At 45.3% G+C, this 23292-nt stretch overlaps 1 protein-coding gene and 1 pseudogene across 2 annotated transcripts in view; both read left to right on the plus strand.

The window, feature by feature from the left end:
- SPIDR (scaffold protein involved in DNA repair) overlaps window positions 1-23292 on the plus strand; it is a 289161-nt gene that overhangs the window by 18706 nt on the left and 247163 nt on the right. For both annotated transcript variants that reach the window (XM_070391894.1, XM_070391895.1), the window contains exon 5: window positions 1970-2154. In XM_070391894.1, the coding sequence (XP_070247995.1) occupies window positions 1970-2154 (185 nt within the window). The remainder of the gene's footprint in view (window positions 1-1969; window positions 2155-23292) is intronic.
- Window positions 13618-21475, plus strand: LOC138993408 (hsp90 co-chaperone Cdc37-like 1; annotated as a pseudogene).

The raw sequence follows: 23292 nt of genomic DNA on the forward strand, positions 1-23292 counted from the left end.
TCGGGGATGTCCGACTGCCAGTTTTGGCCCGATCCCAGGGATCGGGCCTAAACTGGCAGTCAGACATCCCTCTCACAATCCTGGTCCGCTGGCTCCTAATCGCTTACCTGCCTGCCTGCCTGGTCACCCCTAACTGCCCCCCTGTGCCAGCCTGATTGCCCCTCACTGCCTCTGTCTGCTGGCCTGGTTGCTCCTAACTGCCCCCCTCCCACCGGCCTGGTCACCCCTTACTATCCCCCTTGCCGGCCTGGTCACCTCTTACTGCACACCCCCCTGCCAGCCTAGTTGCCCCTCATGGCACCCCCACCAGACTGGTCACCCCATGCAGCCTGCTGTTCAGTCATTTGGTCATCCCTCACTAACACCCCTGCTGGCCTGGTTGTAGGTAGCCATCTTGTGAAGGTGTGATGGTCAAGTTGCATATTACCTCTTTATTATATAGGATGGGTCATTTATGCAATGGAATACCATCCTATATAATAAAAGACTAATATGCAAAGCAATTGAATGGCAGAACGACCAGTGGAATGACCCGTCGCTATGACGCGCACTGACCACCACGTGGCAGATGCTCAATGCAGGAGCTGCCCCTAGCCTGCAGGCCCCAGACCAGCCAAGGCTGGTGCCAGCGGGGGCCCCCCTATCGCCTTGCCGGTCGCCCCACAGAGGGAGGCAACCAGCAGTGATGGCAATGGTGGGGGGCCGGGCCAGCAAGCGGGTGGCACTAGGCCTGCCAAGATGGGTGCCAGTGGGGCCCCCCTGATTGCCCCGCTGGTCACCCCACTGATTGGCTGGCCAGGCCTAGGGATCCTACCCATACACAAATTTTATGCATCCAGCCTCTAGTCTTTATATAAAAAGCCTAAACCACCGTTCAACTGGTAGCTATGACGTGCAATGACCACCGGGGGGCAGACACTCAATGCACAGGCATAGAAACGTGGAACAGACTGATGAATATCAGAGACAAGAGGGGAGGGAGGAGGGCAGGAAGAGATTAACCAAAGATCTTATAGGCATACTAGAGGCCTGATGTATGGATTCATGCACCGGTGGGGTCCCTCAGCATGGCCTGCGGGGATCAGGCCGAAAGCGGCAATCCAACATCCCCTGAGGGATCCTGGATTGCAAGAGGGTGCAGGCCAGGCCGACGGACCCTACTGGTGCATGAATCCATTCACTGGACCTCTAGTATTATACAAAGGAATTGGGATGGCTCTCTATTTACTGCTATGGAAAAACCTGCACATCATTTAAGTTAAAAACAGATCATAGTATACCAGAAAGGAGAAAATTGACTATATTTTATTTGCTTTAATGTGCTGGAGAAACCGTAGAAGGATACAGAAACTACTAATAAAAGTAGATACCTGAGAATTGGAGTGGGAATAAGAGTTAGGAGAAACATGATAGCTAGAGAGAAGTATAGGAATATACTTTTCACTGTCTTTTAATCCTTTGCGGTCCAATTTTATTTTTGGAATTCAAACAGTCTGGTCCAAATTAATTGACGGGATTGAATGTTGAACCAGTTTGCGGTCGATGTTGGACCTGCTCCAGCGCCTGGTCTGTCGAGTCAGCCTCCACGTTGGACCGAAAAGGGTTAATATATATTTAAATTAATGAGCAACATGGATCTTTTTTTTAAAAATATATTTTATTGATTTTTTTACAGAGAGGAAGGGAGAAGGATAGAGAGTTAGAAACATCAATGAGAGAGAAACATCGATCAGCTGCCTCCTGCACACCCCCTACTGGTGATGTGTTCGCAACCAAGGTACATGCCCCTGACCGCAATTGAACCTGGGACCTTTCAGTCCGCAGGCCAACACTCTATCCACTCAGCCAAACCGGTTAGGGCCACATGGATCTTTTTTAACTGTTTCGAATAAAAAATAAATTTAAAAAAAGAAAATTGAGTTTAAAGTTGTAGTTAACATATAAAATTGAGTTTAAAATTATTTTCTAGATGAACTGCAGTTTGTTGACTGGGAGAGGGACAGTGACAGGGAAGATACTAATGATGAGAATGAATTTGAAGACAGTGAGAGTGCTGTGGAAGATGGTGAGAGTGCTGTGGAAATATCAGACTGTGCTTCTTGTGCAAGCAGTCATTCTTTGACAAGTGAAGACAGAGTATCTGAGCTTCCTAAGGTAAGAATGAATTGTTGCAAAAATTTTTATTCTATTTATGGCATTTCCTAATTATATCCTTCCTCAAGGGTAGCAACTTTTAACTCCTCGTGGATTCTTTTGCACTTTACCTCTTTATCTCTAAATAACATGCTTGTAATGTATTTCTAAACATAGATAAATATTTTTTATGATAATGTTACATGCAATAAACACCAATTATTCCAGAAAAATGATCTTACATATAATAATATTACATGCAGTAAACATTAATATTTCAAGAATAAGAGGATTTTAAGTATAATAACATTACCAAAACTGTACTAACATAGTATGATATCACAAAAGTTGTAGGTAATATTAAAAATCTGCAAATAACAGGATTACTTATATTCTATAATATTTTTCCCCCTCTGGCTCTATTTTTGTTCATCAGTTTATGTTGTTCATTATATTCCACAAATGAGTGAGATCATGTGATATTTATCTTTCTCTGACTGGCTTACTTTGCTTAGCATGATGCTTTTAAAGTCTATTTTGTTGGATCTGAGTATTGCTACTCTAGTTTTTTTCTTTTCAATTTGCATGGAAAATTTTTTCCCATCCCTTCACTTTCATCCTGTATGTGTCTTTTGTTTTGAGGTGGGTCTCCTATAGACAGCATATAGTTGAGTCTTGTTTTTGTATCCATTCAGCTACCCTACACCTTTTGATTGGAGCATTTATTCCATTTACATTTAGGGTTATTATTGAGAGGTACTTATTTATAGCCATTTTAATTCTGCATGGCTAGGTTTCTCTCTCTGTTTCTTCTTCTCAGCAATCCCTTACAGCAATCCCTTTAGCATTTCTTATAATGCTGGCTTGGTGGTGATGAACTCCTTTAGCCTTTTTTTTGGTCTGGGAAGCTCTTTATTAGACTGTTTATTTTGAATGATAGCCTTGCATTTGGGGGTTGTTTCTTTGTTTCCTCATTATGGTTGTCTGTTTAGGTTTGTAACTATGTATTAGGTGGATCCTCTACATCTCTCAATCTGTAGTGCAGGACAGTGTTAAAGCCTGTTTCTGACTAATTGGATTAGATCCCAGAGTTCTGAGTGGCTCCCCCCACAGCTGAGATACCTCTCCAGGACTTCAGTTGCCATCTGTGACTGTCCGGCCAGCACTTTCGCACCTCCACCCCTCCTATCAGTCTCTATGCGGTCTCCACCTTCGGTCCTTGGGTATCAGGGTTCTCTCCTGTGAGTTTTACATTCATTATTCAGGAAGCCTTTCTGCGTTTCAGTTGTAATTTCAGCTTGTTTCTGGGAGCATGTCCATGCAGCATCCTCCTACTCTGCTGCCATTTTTAATCTTCTTAAAAACATAGATAAATACTGAGTTCTCTTTTCCTCACCCACTTTTCACCACCCACTGAATATTTCCCATCCCTCCATTTTTTAAGAACATATATATCATGTTTTGATTAGATTAATATTAAGCATTACATATTTGTAACAAAGGCAAATATTAATTATGATTACTTTTCCTTCACACCTTTTTATTTTCTTTAGTTAATTATTTTGGGGTTTTGTTTTCCTAGTTTTACTTATCATTAATAAAACTTTAATTTTTTTACCATTGTATTTGTTTTAGTGGAGAATTTTTCCCCCACAACCTTCTCGCTGCTCTAATTTGAACTCAGCAGCCTCTCCGCTTTGTGACCATTACTACGTAGGTCTCCCTTCATGCTCTTTCTTGGAATTCCTTTTATCTCCTCTTATTTGGAGCAACTTAATCCTGGATTCTGTGTATGCCTCTTTCTTGGTTTTCACTCTCATTTTCATTGAGCATATCTTATAGGACCTTTCAAGAAAAGATTTGTGAAAGATAATTTTTTGAGACTTGGCAAATCAGAAGATGCATTTATCACCTTTGATATGTGAGTGAAAATTTATATACAATTTTAGGTTGAAAATAATTTATCTTCATAATTTTGAAGGCTTCATTGTTTTCTATTTCCATAGTTACTGTCAAGAAGCCTGAGTTATTCTCATTCTTTTTCTTTTAAATATTTTTAATGATTTCAGAGAGGAAGGGAGAGGAAGAGAGAGATAGAAACATCAATGATGAGAGAGAATCACTGGACAGCTGCCTCCTGCATGGCCCACACTGGGATCGAGCCTGCAACCTGGGCATGTGTCCTGACCAGGAATAGAACCGTGGTCTCCTAGTTCATAGGTAGATGCTCAACCACAGCCATGCTGGCTGGGCTCAACTACTTTTTAAAAAAATAGTTTTCCTGCCCCTTTACCTCTTATATTTCTTGGTGATAAACTCCTTTAGCCTTTTTTTGTTTGGGAAGCTCTTTATTTCACTATCTATTTTGAATGATAGCCTTGCCAGATACAGTAATCTTGGTTTCAGGTCTTTGCTTTTCATTACCTTGAATACTTTATGCCATTCCCTTCTGGCCCATAGAGTTTCTGATGAAAAATCAGCTGATCGCCTTATGGGAGCTCCTTTGTAGGTAGCAAATTGCTTTTCTCTTGCTGCCTTTAAGAATCTCTCTTTGTCTTTAATTTTTGGCATTTTAATTATGATGTGTCTAGGTGTGGGTCTGTTTAGGTTCTTCTTGCTTGGGACTTTGTGCCTCCTGAACTTGAACTTATGTGACTTTTTACTTCACCAGGTTAGAGAACTTTTCTGCCATTATTTCTTCAAACAGGTTCTCTATCCCTTGCTCACTTTCTTCATCTTCTGTTACTCCTATGATGAAAATATTGTATGTTTCCTGTTGTCCCACAGCTCCCTTAAGTTGTCCTCCTGTTTTTTCTTTTTGGTTCTCTGAGTGATTTTTTTTATAGCGGATGCTATCTTGGCAGCTGCCTCTCAGGAGATTCCAACTGATATACCTGCATACCCTCTGCCCAGGATCGTGTAGTCACATCAGCACTTACTTCCTAATACTTCCTTATATTAATACCTAAAACCATTCTCTTCCATTTATTTGATATTTCAAGTAGGTTGAAAGAAGTAAAGTATGTGCAGTTTTTGTAGACTTGCCTCTATTCGTTGTTTATTGTTTGCCTTTGAATTTCTCAGGCAGAAGCATGCCCTGAGAACATCTCCTGGTAGTGAAGTGGGCATGTGAGCCAGGAAGGAATAGTAGCCAATCAAGGGGTCATTATCAAGCAAGTTACTGTTGTGGGCGCCTGGAGCTTAATACTGCTCTTAGACTCTGTGAGCCATAGAATTATCCCATCAGAGGGGCCCTGAGGCAAAGAAATGGAGGAGCTGGAAGCTGGATAATAGGGCAAGCAAACATCACTGAAGACATAGGGGAGGAGATATGAGTAGGGTGTTGACAGAGTCAGCTACAATGTGTTAATGAGCTATGTACATTAAATAACAGTGGAGGGGGGAAGATTTATACTATACTTAGGAGTTTTGTACCTATTAATTGGCTCTCCAGAAACAAAATCTCTTATATAATTTATAAGGCTATTTTTGCCTCACATACTAGTATGCTTGTAGAAATGAAACATACATATGGTGGGTGGATACTTACTGTACAAGACATGTTCTACTTTAATTCATTGGGAAGCACTGATTATAATTCGGGTCTGTCGTGAATCCCTCGTCCAGGGATGTGATCGATTTGCCTATATATGTGATTCAACCAGTTCCCTGGAGCAAAGGCAATTGCATTCAAAGCACCAGCAGCTAATACACGTGCTTCCTTGTTGTGGGTCACTCTCCTGAGTGCTTTGCTACATACATTAGCGTATTTAAACCTCACAAAAACTCTGTGAGAATGGAGCTGTTTTATCATCCCTTCTTTCCAGATAAGGATTCTGAGGCACAGAAAGATTAAGTAATACCTGTGGTTATAAAGTAGTAAGTGATTGAGCCAGCATTCTAACTCAGACACTCTAGCTTCTGGGGTGTGGTCCTGACCATTTTGTTACAGTGTCATAGTGATTGCAATAACATTAAAACACAGTAACCCTGAGTTCTTACAGTGTGTCAGTACTTTGCTAAGTTCTGATCATGTGAGGTAGATGTGATTATTGTTATAACCCTATTTTATAGATGAGGATATGAAGATACAGTTAATAAATGGCAAAATGAGATTCTAATTCATGTCCCAAATTCTCTTAATTACTTACGTTGTATTCCTTGGAATACAGATTAACTACATACTCAACTACTTGAAAGAAAAGCATGATAGAAATTAAAGACCACAGCAATAAATTGTCTTTGTAATGTTGTCTTTTAGGACATTTAACAAGTGTAGTTGATCACTGATGTGACTTTCCATGTTGGTTAGTATTGCTGTTTGGATTTTCATAATTTATTTTACCATTGTCTTCCAAGACATATTTCTGTAGAGGTCAGCAGATACATAATAGTGAAGTCTCTTTATAACCTACATTTTTCAGGAAGTGTGAAGGAAATGGGAATTAGGTGAGTTGTGTTATGCAGTTCTCATGTACGTTATGTAGTGATTGCAGTGAAATACAGGTGTGACTGAGAGACAGGTAAGCACCTTCCCATGTCACTGAGACCTTAGTAAGCATGCTTTCAAACTGCCTTTGTCCAGTCCCTTCCCTCATGGGTCAGTGGGGGACAGATTTGGAGAGTGTTAAATTAACTAGCAAAGCTGTATAAATGGCATGCCTATATTTTCTAGTTTTTCCTTTACTCCTTTTCTGTTAAATAATAACCAGATTATTACAATGGTATTATTACTAACAGCTACTGTCAGAAATGAGGGCAGGGTGGAGAACTTTGCCCTTAACTGTTTTAGGGCAGTTAATATCAGAAAAGAGCAGTACACCCAGTTGGTGTTACAATAGCTGGAGTTGAAATAATGTCCTGCTAAACAACTTTTCCCTGACATATATACATGCATCATTCAATTCTCACTGTAAGTCAATGAGGTAGTACAGTATTCTCTTTATAGCTATAAGATTTATGTTCTTAACCCTTTGTGGTGCAATTTTATTTTTGGAATTCAAACTGTCTGGTCCAAATTAATTGACGGGATTGAATGTTGAACCGGTTTGCGGTGTCGACCTCAGCCTCGACGTTGGACCTGCTCCTAGCGCCTGGTCTGTCGAGTCAGCCTCCACGTTGGACCGAAAAGAGTTAAAGAGCCCTCATAGTAGAAGAATTTTTAAGTAACAAAACCTTTGTGAAAAATAATACTTGCGTGACTTTGATTGCAATTTGGGGCTTTTGAGATACATAGACATATATTTTTTTGCTTCTTTCAAGAACCTTGAAACTAAATACATGAAATACTTTATACATTTAAATTAGTAATACTGTGTTATGTAATGCTAAGTTCTACTTACTATCCTGTTTCCAAAACTTTTCTCAGTTTAAAAGTTTTATATTATTGCAGGTAATTTTTATACAAAACAGAATTTTATTTTTCTACACCTTAATTGTCATTCCTGGTTTGTTGTTTAAATTTTAAATTGTTGACATACATTCTCTTTGTCTTAGAGTTCCTAGAGCCTCTAGTATCTTTTGTCCCTCATGGGTACAACTTAAGGGAATGTTCCTATGTACATCCAGGAATATTTTCCAAATTCCTTTCCTAAAGCTTGATTGCACAGCATATGTAGATAATACCAGTATGTCTCACCTGGCTTTATCAGCAGTTCCTACCTGACTCTTTTACTCTCCAAGCCCTAGCAACCTTACCCACCCCCTGCTCCCACCCAGGGTCCAGCCTGCTGTCGTGCCAAAATGACACAGGAACTTGTTTCTTGAAGGCAGGTATGCTTAGCTTTAGCTCCCTTTGTAATTTCCCAAGTAGTATTACTGATATGTTTATTGCAACTCTGCTTCTATCTTATCTTTTTATATCTCTCTTTATTCATATTACTAGTGATCTTGAAAAGGATATTTTACATGAAATGTTGTATTTAGGGAAACTGTTATAGAAGTCTAACTATTTGTACTAGAATTTAGCCTATGTAAGGGAGATTTGCCTCCTTTGGGAGGTGTTCCTATATTCTTATTTTCAGATAGAATCATTGGCATCTTAAAGACATGAAAACCCTAGGGCATAGCTTGATAAGTGGAGGAATCATCTGTACAGAGAGGAGGTTCGGGCGTAGAAACAGATGGGACCTCACTGCTTTCCTCTCTATAGAGTTTCTGCCATATATTATCTAGTTACATGGAAACACAAGTTAGTTCTTCTTTCTCATATTTCTGATTTATGCTCTATTGTGTTTTGAAATAAGTCCTGATTTTATATATTAATCTTCACTGGAGGATATGTTTATATTGATTTTTAGAGAGAGAGAAAGAGAGAGAAACATTGATGTGAGAGATAACATTGAGATTAGTTCCCTTTTGAATACACACCCCTCCCACCCACTGCCCCCCCTCCCTCCTCCAGGATAGAAGATGCAACCTAGGTATGTGCCTTGACTGGGAATCAAACCTGTAACCTTTTGGTGCACAGGACATTCCAGCCAAATGAGCCACCTGGCCAGGGCCAGATTTTACATTTTCAAAGCTAGCTTTTGGTATATATTGTAAACTCCCTTTCTTATGACCGCTGGTATTTCATTATTTACTATCTTTAGTGCAGATATCTAATCTACCTTGGCTGATTTTCCTTTCTGCTCTTAGTCTATACTGTGCTAACATAGTCATTGTGGACATATTCGCTGCATGTTCTTAAAGCCAGACTGGTCACATTTTTTACCAGATCTTTCAGAATACATAGGTAATTTGTAAAATAACATTTCTCATTTTTATCTAAGGTTCTGTTGGATTGGACATTGGGGTAAGATATACACACTCCAAGATCATTACCTAGCTGTCTTAACTTTATTGTACTAGTAAATTTATATTATGTCTAATTAAGTGGATGCTATATTATCCATGTTAACTTTTTACCTAGGGAAAATTTTGAAGATTGTTGCCTTGTTTTGTTCATTGTTTAGTTTGGTCTTTGCTTCCCCCCCCCCCCCCCCCCCACCCCTCCAGCTTAAAAATTACTTAATGCTAGTATTTGAGGCTATGGAGTAACTTTACATTGGTTTTTGGTATAAAAATTTGATGACGGTATTAAAATTAAAGAAGCAAAGAAGCAAATAGGAAAATAAAGGTTGTCTTTTTATCTCTACTGTTTTTGGCTCAAGTATTCTGAGAGTTGCATTTTCTTAGTCTGAGCTTTGATTTATCATTTCCAATACTTATCACAGAGGTTGGCATGTGGTAAATACTCACTAGATATTGCAGTGATGGCGAACCTTTTGAGCTCGGCGTGCCAGCATTTTGAAAAACCCTAACTTAACTCTGGTGCCGTGTCACATATAGACATTTTTTGATATTTGCAACCATAGTAAAACAAAGACTTATATTTTTGATACTTATTTTATACTAGAGGCCTGGTGCACAAAAATTTGTGCACTCTGGGGGGGGGGGGGGGGGGGGTTCCTCAGCCCGGCCTTTGCCCTCTCCCAGTCTGGGACCCCTCGGGAGATAACGACCTGCAGGCTTAGGCCTGCTCCCAGGTGGCAGAGGGCAGGTCCAATCCCTAGGTGCAGCCCCTGGTCGGGCTCAGAGCAGGGCTGCTTGGGGGGTTGGGGCACCGCCTCCTGTCACACTCAAGGCAGGGTCGATGGGGAGGTTGCAGCGCCACCCCCTGTCACGCACAGAGCAGGGCCAATCAAGGGGTTGGGGCGCTGCCTTCTATCACCCACAGAGCAGGGCCGATCAGGGGGTTGGGGCGCCGCCACTGTCACACTCAGGGCAGGGCCGATGGGGAGGTTATGGCTCTACCCTGTCACACACAGAGCCGCAGGGCGATCAGGGGGTTTGGGCGCTGCCCCCTGTCACGCTGATCCGGTGCCAGGAGCCCTCGAGGCTCCACTGATCCCGGTGCTGGGAGGCATATTACCCTTTTACTATATAGAATAGAGGCCTGGGGGCCGGCTGGTTTGCCCTGAAGGGTGTCCTGGATCAGGGTGGGGGTCCCCACTGGGGTGCCTGTCTAGCCTGGATGAGGGGATGATGGCTGTTTGCAGCTGGTCACACACCCTTCAGGATGGGGGTCCCCACTGGGGTGCCTGGCCAGTCTGGGTGAGGGGCTGAGGGCTGTCTTAAGGCTGGCGATTGACTGAAGCTCCCAACCGCTCCTTTTATCTTTTTCTTTTTTTTTATTCTGGGCCAGCTTTAGCTCTGGCTCTAGCTCTGAGGCCTCGGCTGCTGAAAGCTGGTATCTGGTTTGTTTGCCGTTCTATAATGGAAACAATGTATAACTCCAGCTCTGAGATCTCTGCGGTTTTGTTTAGCTTCTATATTTGTTACAAAGTTTCAAACTGCCAGCTCAGAGGCCGGCAAGTCAGGCGGGGAACGTTGGAGTCCTCCTTCACTGAAGCAAGCAAGCCGCATGTTCGCTTCCAGCTGCCTGGCTGCCGGCCGCCATCTTGGCTGACAGTTAATTTGCATATACTCACTGATTAGCCAATGAAAAGGGTAGCGGTCGTACGCTAATTACCATGTTTCTCTTTTATTAGTGTAGATATTTAAATGCCATTTAACAAAGAAAAATCAACCAAAAAAATGAGTTCGCGTGTCACCTCTGACACACGTGTCATAGGTTCGCCATCACTGAAATATTGACTGAATCAATGAATTAATGACATGGAAGGAAAAAGAAAATGTAGGACATTTCTTATGTATTTAACCTGTCACAGACACTCTAGTAAGGTCATTTCATGTATATTGTTTGTTTTTTTCTTAATAACAATCCAGTAACTTTGCTGTTATCTCCATCATAAATAATAAAATTTGTATGAAGAAAGGTAAATAAATTATAACAGATAATTTACAGATTTCCTAAGAAGAAACTGAGCTGAAAAGGGTTACTTATCTAAATATTTCACAGTTTGATGGCTGAGATTGGTGGTTCTAAATCTTTTTTTTTTACTCATTTGCCACATATGAAGGATTACATTTAATATAATTTGTGTCATATTCTCAGGGTTATGTGCATTTCTGGTACTAGCTAATAATTCACTCCTGACTTTGCTACTGAGAAAGTGTGATGTGAATCTGCTCTAGTTTCTAAAGGGACAGATGTAAAGCTTGCAACTGTATTATTAATGACTGTATCTTAACATTTTTTTTACTACTGTTAACCACGTCCCACATCATATGGTTGAGGATTGCTTGCTTAAATGAAAGTTTAAATTTGAAAGCAGTATTGTAACATTTGATAAACAACTTTCGTGTGATATATTTGTTCTTTTATTATTAAAAGCAATGTGAAGAAAATTAGGCGAGTTCAGAGAGGAAATTGAGTTGGATTTTGAAAGCTGAGTAATATTTCATAAAATAGGAAAGAGATAGGATGAAAGAGGTATGTTTAAGAATCATTGTAAGCTGGAATACAGGACTCTAGTGTGGAGAAGATCGGAAGTGACAGTATACAGGTGGCTGGGGGCAAAATTGTGAAGGGATGTGAGGATGCTGATTTCAGTGTTTGGTGCACCAAACTCAGGTGGCTCTACAGATCAGGCGGGTAACCTGAATATGTGAAGCCACACTGGTAAAGATAATTTGGAGTGGTAGGGGCTGTGATATGGAGAGAATATGTTCATGTACAAGTAACAATAGTTCTAACCAGTTGTTGCCTTAAAGGAATGTTAGTACAGAGTTATCTAAACTTCTGATTCTCCATGAGAAAGTAGGAATTTAGATTCACATGTGTGGTGCTCCAATTTGTAAAATATACCTGCTACTACATACCTATTAGAATGACCAAAAAACAACAAAAACTTGACAACATTGATTACTGCTGAGAATGAGGAGTAACTGGAAAGCTCAAACATTGCTTTTGGGAATGCAAAATGGAAGGCGGACTCTGGAAAACAGTTTGGTAGTTCTTAGAGAGTTAAGGATTACTGATGATTGGTGTCAGCACCAAAGCTGCAGAAGCCGTCCTTCTTTCTCTTGCCTTTTTAAAACAAGTAACTAGATATTGATTGATTCATGAATAAAAATGCCTCCAGCACCCTAAACAAGGGACGGGGAAGTTTTCTAGTACACCTGTGTATCTGAAAATAAACAAGACTGCAGATCCATCGCAGTGGTTGGCAAACTGCGGCTCGGCAAACCGCGGCTCACGAGCCACATGCGGCTCTTTGGCCCCTTGAGTGTGGCTCTTCCACAAAATACCAGCTTCTGTGCATGGGCCACGAAGTTTCAGTCACACTGTACATATGCGCCCGCACGTGGTGTTTTGTGGAAGAGCCACACTCAAGGGGCCAAAGAGCCGCATGTGGCTCTCGAGCCACTGTTTGCCGAACACGGATCTAAGGGAGTCATGAACAGGCCTCACTCTCAATTGCCCTATTAGGGAAAAACACCTGGTGAGTGTTGACCTGGGCAGATACTCACAGGTGAGAAGAATTCGTAGAAGTTTCATGTTTGAGGGAACATTACAGCACAGCATCTGAGTGGTATAGAGACAAGTTTGGATGCAGAGAGTAGGGACTCTACCCTCCCCCTTCCCCAGTGACACTGCGTGGAGGAAGCTCTCTGGCAACAGCAGTGGTGACCTCCCCCATGAAGTGGAAAACAGTGCGTGCCTGGCTATCCCAGTTGTGCATGGAGTGGCTGGAGAAACACATTTCTCTACATCAGCACCCTGATTTCTGAGGTGTGACCTTCATGACTAGGGGTAGGGAGAAGAGAGGGAAGGAACCACGTTGGAATATCAGAGCACATAAAGGAATGTGGTCCTTGCTGTCTGCTTGAGGACTTCAGCAGGAATTCTGTCCACAGCTCTGTGAAGACTCTGCATGAGGATGTCCCCTCCAAGTCGCAGACTCCCAATGTCCCAAGTGGCATTGCTCCCAATAACCCCGCCCCCCCAACACACACACAATCTGTGGCTGACTCCATTTGTTTACCAGGATCTGTGGGAAAGGAAGAAACCACAAACTTGAGCTACTGACTGCCTTCTGGAAAACAAGAGTTTTCTTGTAGCTAATATGTGAGCTACAAGAGCAGGAGAAAACACAAAGGTTAAGATTTCTGCCACAAGAGGGAGCAAGAAGAGTGGAGCATGATCTGTAATAATACATAATAATCCCTGATCCATGATAATCTAGAAAACCCCGGAGAAGCAACACCTAGGACAGTGATGGTGAACCTTTTGAGCTCGGCATGTCAGCATTTTGAAAAACCCTAACTTAACTCTGGGGCCGTGTCACATATAGAAATTTTTTGATATTTGCAACCATAGTAAAACAAAGACTTATATTTTTGATATTTATTTTATATATTTAAATGCCATTTAACAAAGAAAAACAAATGAGTTTGCGTGTCACCTCTGACACGCGTGTCATAGGTTCGCCATCACTGCCCTTGGAGCTGTTCCCCATCTGAACCAGTAAGTATACTTCAGATGTGAAAGCAGCAATACAAAAATACAAGGAACTTTTAAAAAATCAAGGAAATATGCCATTACCAAAAGATATCAATGATTCTCCAACTGAGCCCAAAGACAGACAGTACTACAGTCTGGCTGATAAAGAATGCAAAATAGCTGTATTGAAGAAATTCAGTGAGCGACAAGAAAACACAGAAAGGCAGTTCAGTGAGATTAAGAAAAACATATATGAACAGAATGAACTCTTTATATAGTAGCAACCATAAAAATGAACCAAGTAGAAATTCTGGAGGAGAAGAAGTCAATGAATGAGATAAAGAATGCAATAAAAACCATTTGTAGTAGAGTAGAGCAGGTGAAAGGTTGAATAAGTGAGTTAGAGAATAAGAATTTATAGTAACACAGAATAGAACAAAGAGAAGGGAATGAAAGTGAGTGAAGAAGCCTATATGACAATGGGACTCATTCAAAAGGGAAACCATCTGAATAATCAGGGTTCCTCAAGGAAAAGAAGAGGAGACGGGGCAGGGAATTAAAGAAAGAATAATAGCTGAAAACTTCCCAAGCTGGGGAGAAGACTTAGACATTCAAGTTCAAGAAATTAAAAGTTAAACCTATCTCAATGCCAAAAGATCTCTCCTGGCTGGTAGAGCTGAGTGTCAATCCATGAATCAAGTGGTCACTGGTTTGATTCCTGGCCAGAGCACATGCCTGGGTTACAGGCTTGATCTCCAGTAAGAGGTGTACTGTAGGAGGCAGTAGATTGATGTTTCTCATCAATGTTTCTATCTCTCTACCCCTCTCCCTTTCTCTCTCTCAAATCAATAAAAAAAAATATTTTTTAAAAAGATCTTCTCCAAGACATATCATAATAAAACTATCAAAAATAAAACATTAGGAGGAATATTAAAGGCAGCCAGGAGATGCAAAAAGAATGGAACCTACAAGGAATCCCTATTAGGCTTTTAGCTGATATCTCAGCAGAAACCCCGCAGCCCCAGAGAGAGTGGAGTGACAAAGTGCTGGAAGATAAAAACTGACTACTGAATACATTATCCTTTAGATATGAAAGAGAAATAAAGACCTTCCCCGACAAATTAAAACTGAGACTTGCCTTGCAAGGAATGCTGAAAGTTCTTCAAGCAGAATCAGAAAGTCACTCATCAACATGAACACATACTAAAGTATACAATCCCCTGATATAGGTGAAAAAGACCGTCAGCTTTAGAAAACTCCAATTCTATTGTAGCATAGCGGTAGAATTGCTAAAAATAACTATAGGTACAATAATTTGTTAACAAATACAGCATAAAAAGCGGTAAATTGTGACATCAAAAATATAAAAGGGAGGAGTAAAAGATTGGAGCCTCTATTGGTGAATTAAGTTGCGATAAGCATAAAATGAGTGTCTTATCTGTGACATGTTTTATGTAAGCCTCATGCTAACCAAAAGCAAAAATCTAGAGTAGATTAATGAAGATTTAAAAAAAGCAGGAACCAAGATGGCGGCGTAGGGAGCGGACCTGTGTGTGCTGCTCTCTCACAGCGTCATTGAAACTATCAACTATGAAGTAAACAACCGCCACTCAGAACCATGGGGAAGTTGGCCCAGTGGGAGATCTACAACTGGAGGAAAAGAAAGAAGCGCAGTGAGACTGAGTGGGAGCTACGGAGGCACCAAAACCAGAGGTACGCAGTCACACGCCACGCGGGCTGCAAATGGATTCTCGGTTTTTTACGAACCCTCGAATCCTCGGGGCGGGTCTCTGAGGCCCCAGATCCCACAGGGAGAGGCGGCCACGGTCTTGCAGTGGTCGGAGAGCGAGGGAAGCTCTGACACGCAGCTGCTCGCCGGCACCGAGGGACAAGAAGTCCTGGTGTCCCGGGGAGGCGAGGGGCGCGGAGACGCTGCCATCGCTATTTCCTCCACGCTGGCGAATCCCTGTGACCCCGCCCTACCCTCAGGGCTGTGCCAGAGGCACAAGAGGGAATGACTGTGCTTTTACAAACTCTCAAATCCACTGAGCTGGTTCGGGCGGGTCTCTGAGGCCCCAGGCCCCAAGGCGAGAGACGGCACGGCCTTCCAGCGGCCAGAAAGCGAGGGAGGCTCTGGCGCTCGGCTGCTCGCCGGCACTGGGGGACGCAAAGTCCTGGAGTCCTGGATAGGCAAGGGGCTGCTGAGTCTCCGCCCCGGCGACTCCCTGTGACCCCGCCCTACGCAATTTACATTTCCATCTGGGCTGTGCCAGACTCACAAGTAGAAAAGCCTTTGCTTCTGCAAACTTTCGAATCCACTGAGCTGGTTCAGGCGGGATCATGAGGCACCAGACCCTACGGGGAGAGGCAGCACGGCCTTGCAGCCATCAGAAAGCGAGGGAGACTCTGTTGCACAGCTGCTCGCCGGCACTGGGGGACACAAAGCCCTGGCAGAGAGTCAAGGGGCCGCGGAGACTCAGCCAGTGCTATTTGCTCCGCCATGGCGACTCCCTGAGTCTCAGCCCTAATCAATTTACATCCCCATCCAAGCTGTGCCAGGTGCACAAAAAGACCCACCTGCGCTTTTGCAGCCTATCCCAACAAATTGCAGACTTCAACTGCTCGCAGCCATGAGAGACACACTCAAGAAGCAGACCCAGGAGAACCAGGATGGCGGCATAAGGAAGAGACCTGTGCGTGCTACCTCACACAACAACATCGAAACTACCAAATATCAGACAAACACCTATCATATAGAACCATGGGAAAGTTGGCCCAGTGGAAGCTCTACAACTGGAAGGAGAGAAAGAACATTGAGACTGAGTAGGATGTGACACCAAGTACAGAGCCCAACCCAACAAACTGCAGATTTCAACTCCTCGCATAGAAAGAAGCGCATTGAGACTGAGTAGGATGTGCAGAGGCACCAAGTACAGAGCCCATCCCAGCAGGCTGCAGATTTCAGCTCCTTGCATCTGGGAGGGACGCAATCGGGGGGCAGAGTCGGGTCCGGGGCCGGCCAGGGCTGGGCCTGACTCCGCCGGCACTGTGGAACTGCTGTACCAGCAAGCGCACAAACATGCCCACTGGTCCCAGTCTCTTGTGGGGCGCTGGGGGACAGCAGACAGGCAGTCTGTGCACTTGGTGGAGGGCAGGAGTGCTGGATGTTCAACCACCAGGAACTCCTGGAGATTTTGTCTAGTGGGGAGCCGCCGGAAGGGGACAGAGGGCCAAACTTCCTGTTTCCCCGGTAAGGCTGGGATGGCCTTGGTGAGGTCGGGATGGCCCCGGTGAGGTTGAAACGGTCCCGGTGTGGTAGGGACGACCCCGGTCAGGTCGAAACGGCCCCGGTGTGGTAGAGACGACCCCGGTGAGGTTGAAACAGCCCCCGTGAGTTAGGGACGACCCCAGTCAGGTCGAAACGGCCCCGGTGTGGTAGGGACAACCCCAGTCAGGTTGAAACAGCCCCGGTGTGGTAGGGACAACCCTGGTCAGGTTGAAACAGCCCCGGTGTGGTAGGGACAACCCCGGTCAGGTTGAAACGGCCTCCGTGAGGTAGGGACGACCCCGGTGAGGTTGAAACGGCCCCCGTGAGGTAGGGACGACCTTGGTCAGGTTGAAACGGCCCCGGTGTGGTAGGGACAACCCCGGTCAGGTTGAAACAGCCCCGGTGTGGTAGGGACAACCCCGGTGAGGTTGAAACGGCCCCCGTGAGGTAGGGACGACCCCAGTCAGGTCGAAACGGCCCCAGTGTGGTAGGGACGACCCCGGTGAGGTTGAAACGGCCCCCGTGAGGTAGGGACGACCCTGGTCAGGTCGAAACGGCCCCAGTGTGGTAGAGACGACCCCGGTGAGGTTGAAACAGCCCCCGTGAGGTAGGGACGACCCCAGTCAGGTCGAAACGGCCCCGGTGTGGTAGGGACGACCCCGGTGAGGTTGAAACGGCCCCCGTGAGGTAGGGACGACCCTGGTCAGGTCGAAACGGCCCCGGTGTGGTAGGGACAACCCCGGTCAGGTTGAAACGGCCCCCGGTGTGGTAGGGACGACCCCGGTGAGGTTGAAACGGCCCCCGTGAGGTAGGGACGACCCTGGTCAGGTCGAAACGGCCCCCGTGAGGTAGGGACGACCTTGGTCAGGTCGAAACGGCCCCGGTGTGGTAGGGACAACCCCGGTCAGGTTGAAACAGCCCCGGTGTGGTAGGGACAACCCCGGTGAGGTTGAAACGGCCCCCGTGAGGTAGGGACGACCCCAGTCAGGTCGAAACGGCCCCAGTGTGGTAGGGACGACCCCGGTGAGGTTGAAACGGCCCCCGTGAGGTAGGGACGACCCTGGTCAGGTCGAAACGGCCCCAGTGTGGTAGAGACGACCCCGGTGAGGTTGAAACAGCCCCCGTGAGGTAGGGACGACCCCAGTCAGGTCGAAACGGCCCCGGTGTGGTAGGGACGACCCCGGTGAGGTTGAAACGGCCCCCATGAGGTAGGGACGACCCTGGTCAGGTCGAAACGGCCCCGGTGTGGTAGGGACAACCCCGGTCAGGTTGAAACGGCCCCCGGTGTGGTAGGGACGACCCCGGTGAGGTTGAAACGGCCCCCGTGAGGTAGGGACGACCCTGGTCAGGTCGAAACGGCCCCGGTGTGGTAGGGACGACCCCGGTGAGGTTGAAACAGCCCCCGTGAGGTAGGGACGACCCCAGTCAGGTCGAAACGGCCCCGGTGTGGTAGGGACGACCCCGGTGAGGTTGAAACAGCCCCCGTGAGGTAGGGACGACCCCAGTCAGGTCGAAACGGCCCCGGTGTGGTAGGAACGACCCCGGTGAGGTTGAAACGGCCCCCGTGAGGTAGGGACGACCCTGGTCAGGTCGAAACGGCCCCGGTGTGGTAGGGACAACCCGGTCAGTTTGAAACGGCCCCCGTGAGGTAGGGACGACCCCGGTGAGGTTGAAACAGCCCCCGTGAGGTAGGGACGACCCTGGTCAGGTCGAAACAGCCCCGGTGTGGTAGGAACGACCCCGGTCAGGTTGAAACAGCCCCGGTGTGGTAGGGACAACCCCGGTGAGGTTGAAACGGCCCCCGTGAGGTAGGGACGACCCCAGTCAGGTCGAAACGGCCCCAGTGTGGTAGGGACGACCCCGGTGAGGTTGAAACGGCCCCCGTGAGGTAGGGACGACCCTGGTCAGGTCGAAACGGCCCCAGTGTGGTAGGGACGACCCCGGTGAGGTTGAAACGGCCCCCGTGAGGTAGGGACGACCCTGGTCAGGTCGAAACGGCCCCAGTGTGGTAGGGACAACCCCGGTCAGGTTGAAACGGGCCCCCGGTGTGGTAGGGACGACCCCGGTGAGGTTGAAACAGCCCCCGTGAGGTAGGGACGACCCCAGTCAGGTCGAAACGGCCCCGGTGTGGTAGGAACGACCCCGGTGAGGTTGAAACGGCCCCCGTGAGGTAGGGACGACCCTGGTCAGGTCGAAACGGCCCCGGTGTGGTAGGGACAACCCCGGTCAGGTTGAAACAGCCCCCGTGAGGTAGGGACGACCCCGGTCAGGTCGAAACGGCCCCGGTGTGGTAGGGACGACCCCGGTGAGGTTGAAACAGCCCCCGTGAGGTAGGGACGACCCTGGTCAGGTCGAAACGGCCCCGGTGTGGTAGGGACGACCCCGGTGAGGTTGAAACAGCCCCGGTGAGGTAGGGACGACCCCAGTCAGGTCGAAACGGCCCCGGTGTGGTAGGGACAACCCCGGTCAGGTTGAAACGGCCCCGGTGTGGTAGGGACAACCCCGGTCAGGTTGAAACGGCCCCGGTGTGGTAGGGACGACCCCGGTGAGGTTGAAACAGCCCCCGTGAGGTAGGGACGACCCGAGTCAGGTCGAAACGGCCCCGGTGTGGTAGGGACGACCCCGGTGAGGTTGAAACGGCCCCCGTGAGGTAGGGACGACCCTGGTCAGGTCGAAACGGCCCCGGTGTGGTAGGGACAACCCCGGTCAGGTTGAAACGGCCCCCGGTGTGGTAGGGACGACCCCGGTGAGGTTGAAACAGCCCCCGTGAGGTAGGGACGACCCCAGTCAGGTCGAAACGGCCCCGGTGTGGTAGGAACGACCCCGGTGAGGTTGAAACGGCCCCCGTGAGGTAGGGACGACCCTGGTCAGGTCGAAACGGCCCCGGTGTGGTAGGGACAACCCCGGTCAGGTTGAAACAGCCCCCGTGAGGTAGGGACGACCCCGGTCAGGTCGAAACGGCCCCGGTGTGGTAGGGACGACCCCGGTGAGGTTGAAACAGCCCCCGTGAGGTAGGGACGACCCTGGTCAGGTCGAAACGGCCCCGGTGTGGTAGGGACGACCCCGGTGAGGTTGAAACAGCCCCGGTGAGGTAGGGACGACCCCAGTCAGGTCGAAACGGCCCCGGTGTGGTAGGGACAACCCCGGTCAGGTTGAAACGGCCCCGGTGTGGTAGGGACAACCCCGGTCAGGTTGAAACGGCCCCGGTGTGGTAGGGACGACCCCGGTGAGGTTGAAACGGCCCCCGTGAGGTAGGGACGACCCCGGTGAGGTTGAAACGGCCCTGGTGAGGCTCAGACGGCCCTGGTGAGGTTGAGACTACTCCAGTGAGGTTGGAACAAATAAAGGGGACCAGTATGGACTGATGAACAGGGGTAGATACAGAAGCAGAGCAACATTGAACAGAATGTTAAACTACAGTGGGAAGCCTGGGGAGGGTTGGGGGGGGGGATTAAGAGACCAACTGAAGGACTTATATGCATGCATATAAGATTAACCAATGGACACAAGACACGGGGCGGGGGGGGGGCGGGGGGTAGGGGCCGGGGGAATGTCAAGGGGGGGAAAAAAGGAGACATATGTAATACTCTTTGTAATACTTTAAGAAATAAAAATTATTAAAATAAAAAAAATAAATAAATAAAAAAAAAAAGCAGGGACAGGGGGGTGTTTGTTTCGAGGGAGACAGAATATACTAAAACCGCGGTTTACAAAGGGAGGCAGAAATAGGGAGGGGGGAATGGCAGTACCAAACAACTCATGCCAAGTCCACTGGCAGTGAGGGTTGTAGGTCCTGGCAAAGCCAGTCATTGAGCAGCCAAGGCCGCTGCCAGGACCTTGGAGCCTCCCTTGGACAGAGAGTGAGGCTGAGGAGGAGAGTGACTTGGACACGTTCCCCCTCTCTCCCCGGTGCCCACAACTGCTGGGGGGCGGCACCCAGATGTGTAGCCATGGATTTGAAGTGGGTTGCCAGAAACAAAGTTCGTGAAGAGCTCTGTGCCGTGCACATGGAATCTCATTAAAACTCAGACTTAGCACTACATGGCTCTGAGTTCTTGGATCAGGAACATGCCAAAGCACCAACAGCCTATCAGAACCGAGACAGCAGGAGAACGGGTACAAAAGAGAGGTTCTAGGACGGGGAATGTGTCTGTGGGATGCGTAGGTCATTAGTAAGGTTGTTTTTAATGTTTTATTAAGATAAATGAAAAGAGACATAAGATGAAGATAAATCAGAATTGTTTATGCAGAAATATGAGCAAAAAATCAGACACTTTGGTATGTTGAATTGATGGGATGATAAAGATTTTTGTCTGACCATTCAGACCTTGTATTTGTAGAAACTGCTAAATATTTCATTTTATGGTGTTTTTATCTGGAACCTTAACAGAATGAAGTTCTTGTGGAACAAATAGCGCACCAAGCTCTTTTAATGCAGCTTATTATGGAAATGGCCAAAAACTGTAATATGGATTCCAGAGGGTGTTTTTATTTATTTTTCCAGAAGGCCAAAAAAGATTCTTTTGAAGCGTTCAAAAATGCACTTGAAGCTTTCAAGTCAAGAGTCAGATTTTATTCCCAAACACCAAGTTTTCACCTATGAAGTACAGAACCATGTTCCTCATTTTGGTGGTGGGTCTATAGGCTATAGTATTTTATCAATACAGCTCTCTTCAGTTTAAATTCAGTAGTACATAAAGATGATGGTTAAGACTGCTGAGTCCAAGTGCTATTTTGTTATAAGAAAGGAATAATAAGATAAAGAATAAGAATGGCTATTTTCTTGCCATATTTATGGGTGCTACACTTTATTTTTGTTTGTTTTTTTATGGGAAAGGAGAAAAGAATGCTGAAACATTTTGTAAAAGTTTTTTATGTGCTGCTAGGTTTTTTTGTTCAACATTGCAAGAAGACAAACTGGACTTTTTTTTTACTTCTAAATTTGCATTTAATCTTATTGTTCTCAGTTTTAGAATCCAAGTATAAAAATCTACACAAATGGAATATGGACATCTGCTCCAGTCTCTGTTTATATAGCTATGTACATACCCTACTCCACAAAATGATTAAAGATAAAAATGTATTTGTAAACAAAACAACAGAAAACAAAATTGTAAAAAAACACAAACCAGAAAGCAAACAGTAAGATAGCAGTAGTAAGGCCTTACATATCAGCAATCACTCTAAATGTAAATAGATTAAATTTACCAGTTAGATGAAGCAGAGTAGCTGGATGGATAAAAAAGAACTATATTTGTTGCCTTCAAGAGATGCATTTCAGCTCTAAAGAAACACACGGGCTCAAAGTGAAGGGATAGAAAAAGATACTCCATGCAAATAGGAATAAAGAGAAAGTTGACTAGTCATCTGTGTATCAGGCAAAACAGGACTATTACATAACAAAAAAGATAACCTAGAAGAAATTGATAAATTCCTAGGAACACACAGCCTACCTAGACTGAATCAGGAAGAAATAGAAAATCTGAATAGACCAATAACAAGTAAGATTCGGTCAATAATAAAAAACTAACCAATCCCCAAAACCCCAGGGCCAGATGGCTTCACTGGTTAATTCAGCCAAATATTAATTAGTGCAGCGGTTCTCAACCTGTGGTTCGAGACCCCTTTGGCGGTCGAACGACCCTTTCACAGGGGTCACCTAAGACCATCCTGCGTATCAGATATTTACGTTACGATTCATAACAGTAGCAACATTACAGTTATGAAGTAGTAACGAAAATAATTTTATGGTTGGGTCACAACATAAGGAACTGTATTTAAAGGACCAGAAGGTTGAGAACCGCTGAATTAGTGTTTGGTAGAATTAGGGCCAAACCTTCTTAAACTCTTGCTAGATTTTGTAGAGGAAGGAATACTTCCACGCACACGAGATCAGCATTACCTTGATACCACGCCAGATAAGGACACTATAAGGAAAAGAAATTATAAACCAGTCTCTCATAAGCATAGATGCAAAAATTCTCAACCAAATATTAAGAAACCAAATTGAAGAACACATTAAAAGGATTATATACCATGAGCAAGTTGGATTTATTCCTGGGATGGAAGGGTGGTTTGACATACACAAATGAGTAAATGTGATACATTACACTAATAGAATGAAGGACAAAAATCACCTGGTCATTTTAATAGTTGAAAAAAAAAACTTTTCACTAAATACAATATTTTTTCATGATGAAAACCCTCAAAAGGAACATACTTCAACATCATAAAGGCTATATACGACAAACCCACAGCTAATATTGTATAGTCAAAAATGGAAAGCTTTTCTTCTAAAATTAGGAAAAAGACAAAACACCCACTGTTACCAATGTTATTCGATGTGATATTGGAAGTCTTAGCTAGAGTAATTAGGCAAGGCAAGAAAATAAAAGGTATCCAAATCGAAATGGAAGAAGTGAAATTCTCATTATTTGCAGATGATAGGATTTTGTATATAGAAATTCACAAAGACTCCATTAAAAAAATTGTAACTGAT

This window comes from Myotis yumanensis, unplaced genomic scaffold (genome assembly GCF_028538775.1).
Source record: "Myotis yumanensis isolate MYYU_CA2020_CCGP unplaced genomic scaffold, mMyoYum1.0.hap1 SCAF_15, whole genome shotgun sequence".
Taxonomy (NCBI): Eukaryota; Metazoa; Chordata; class Mammalia; order Chiroptera; family Vespertilionidae; genus Myotis; species Myotis yumanensis.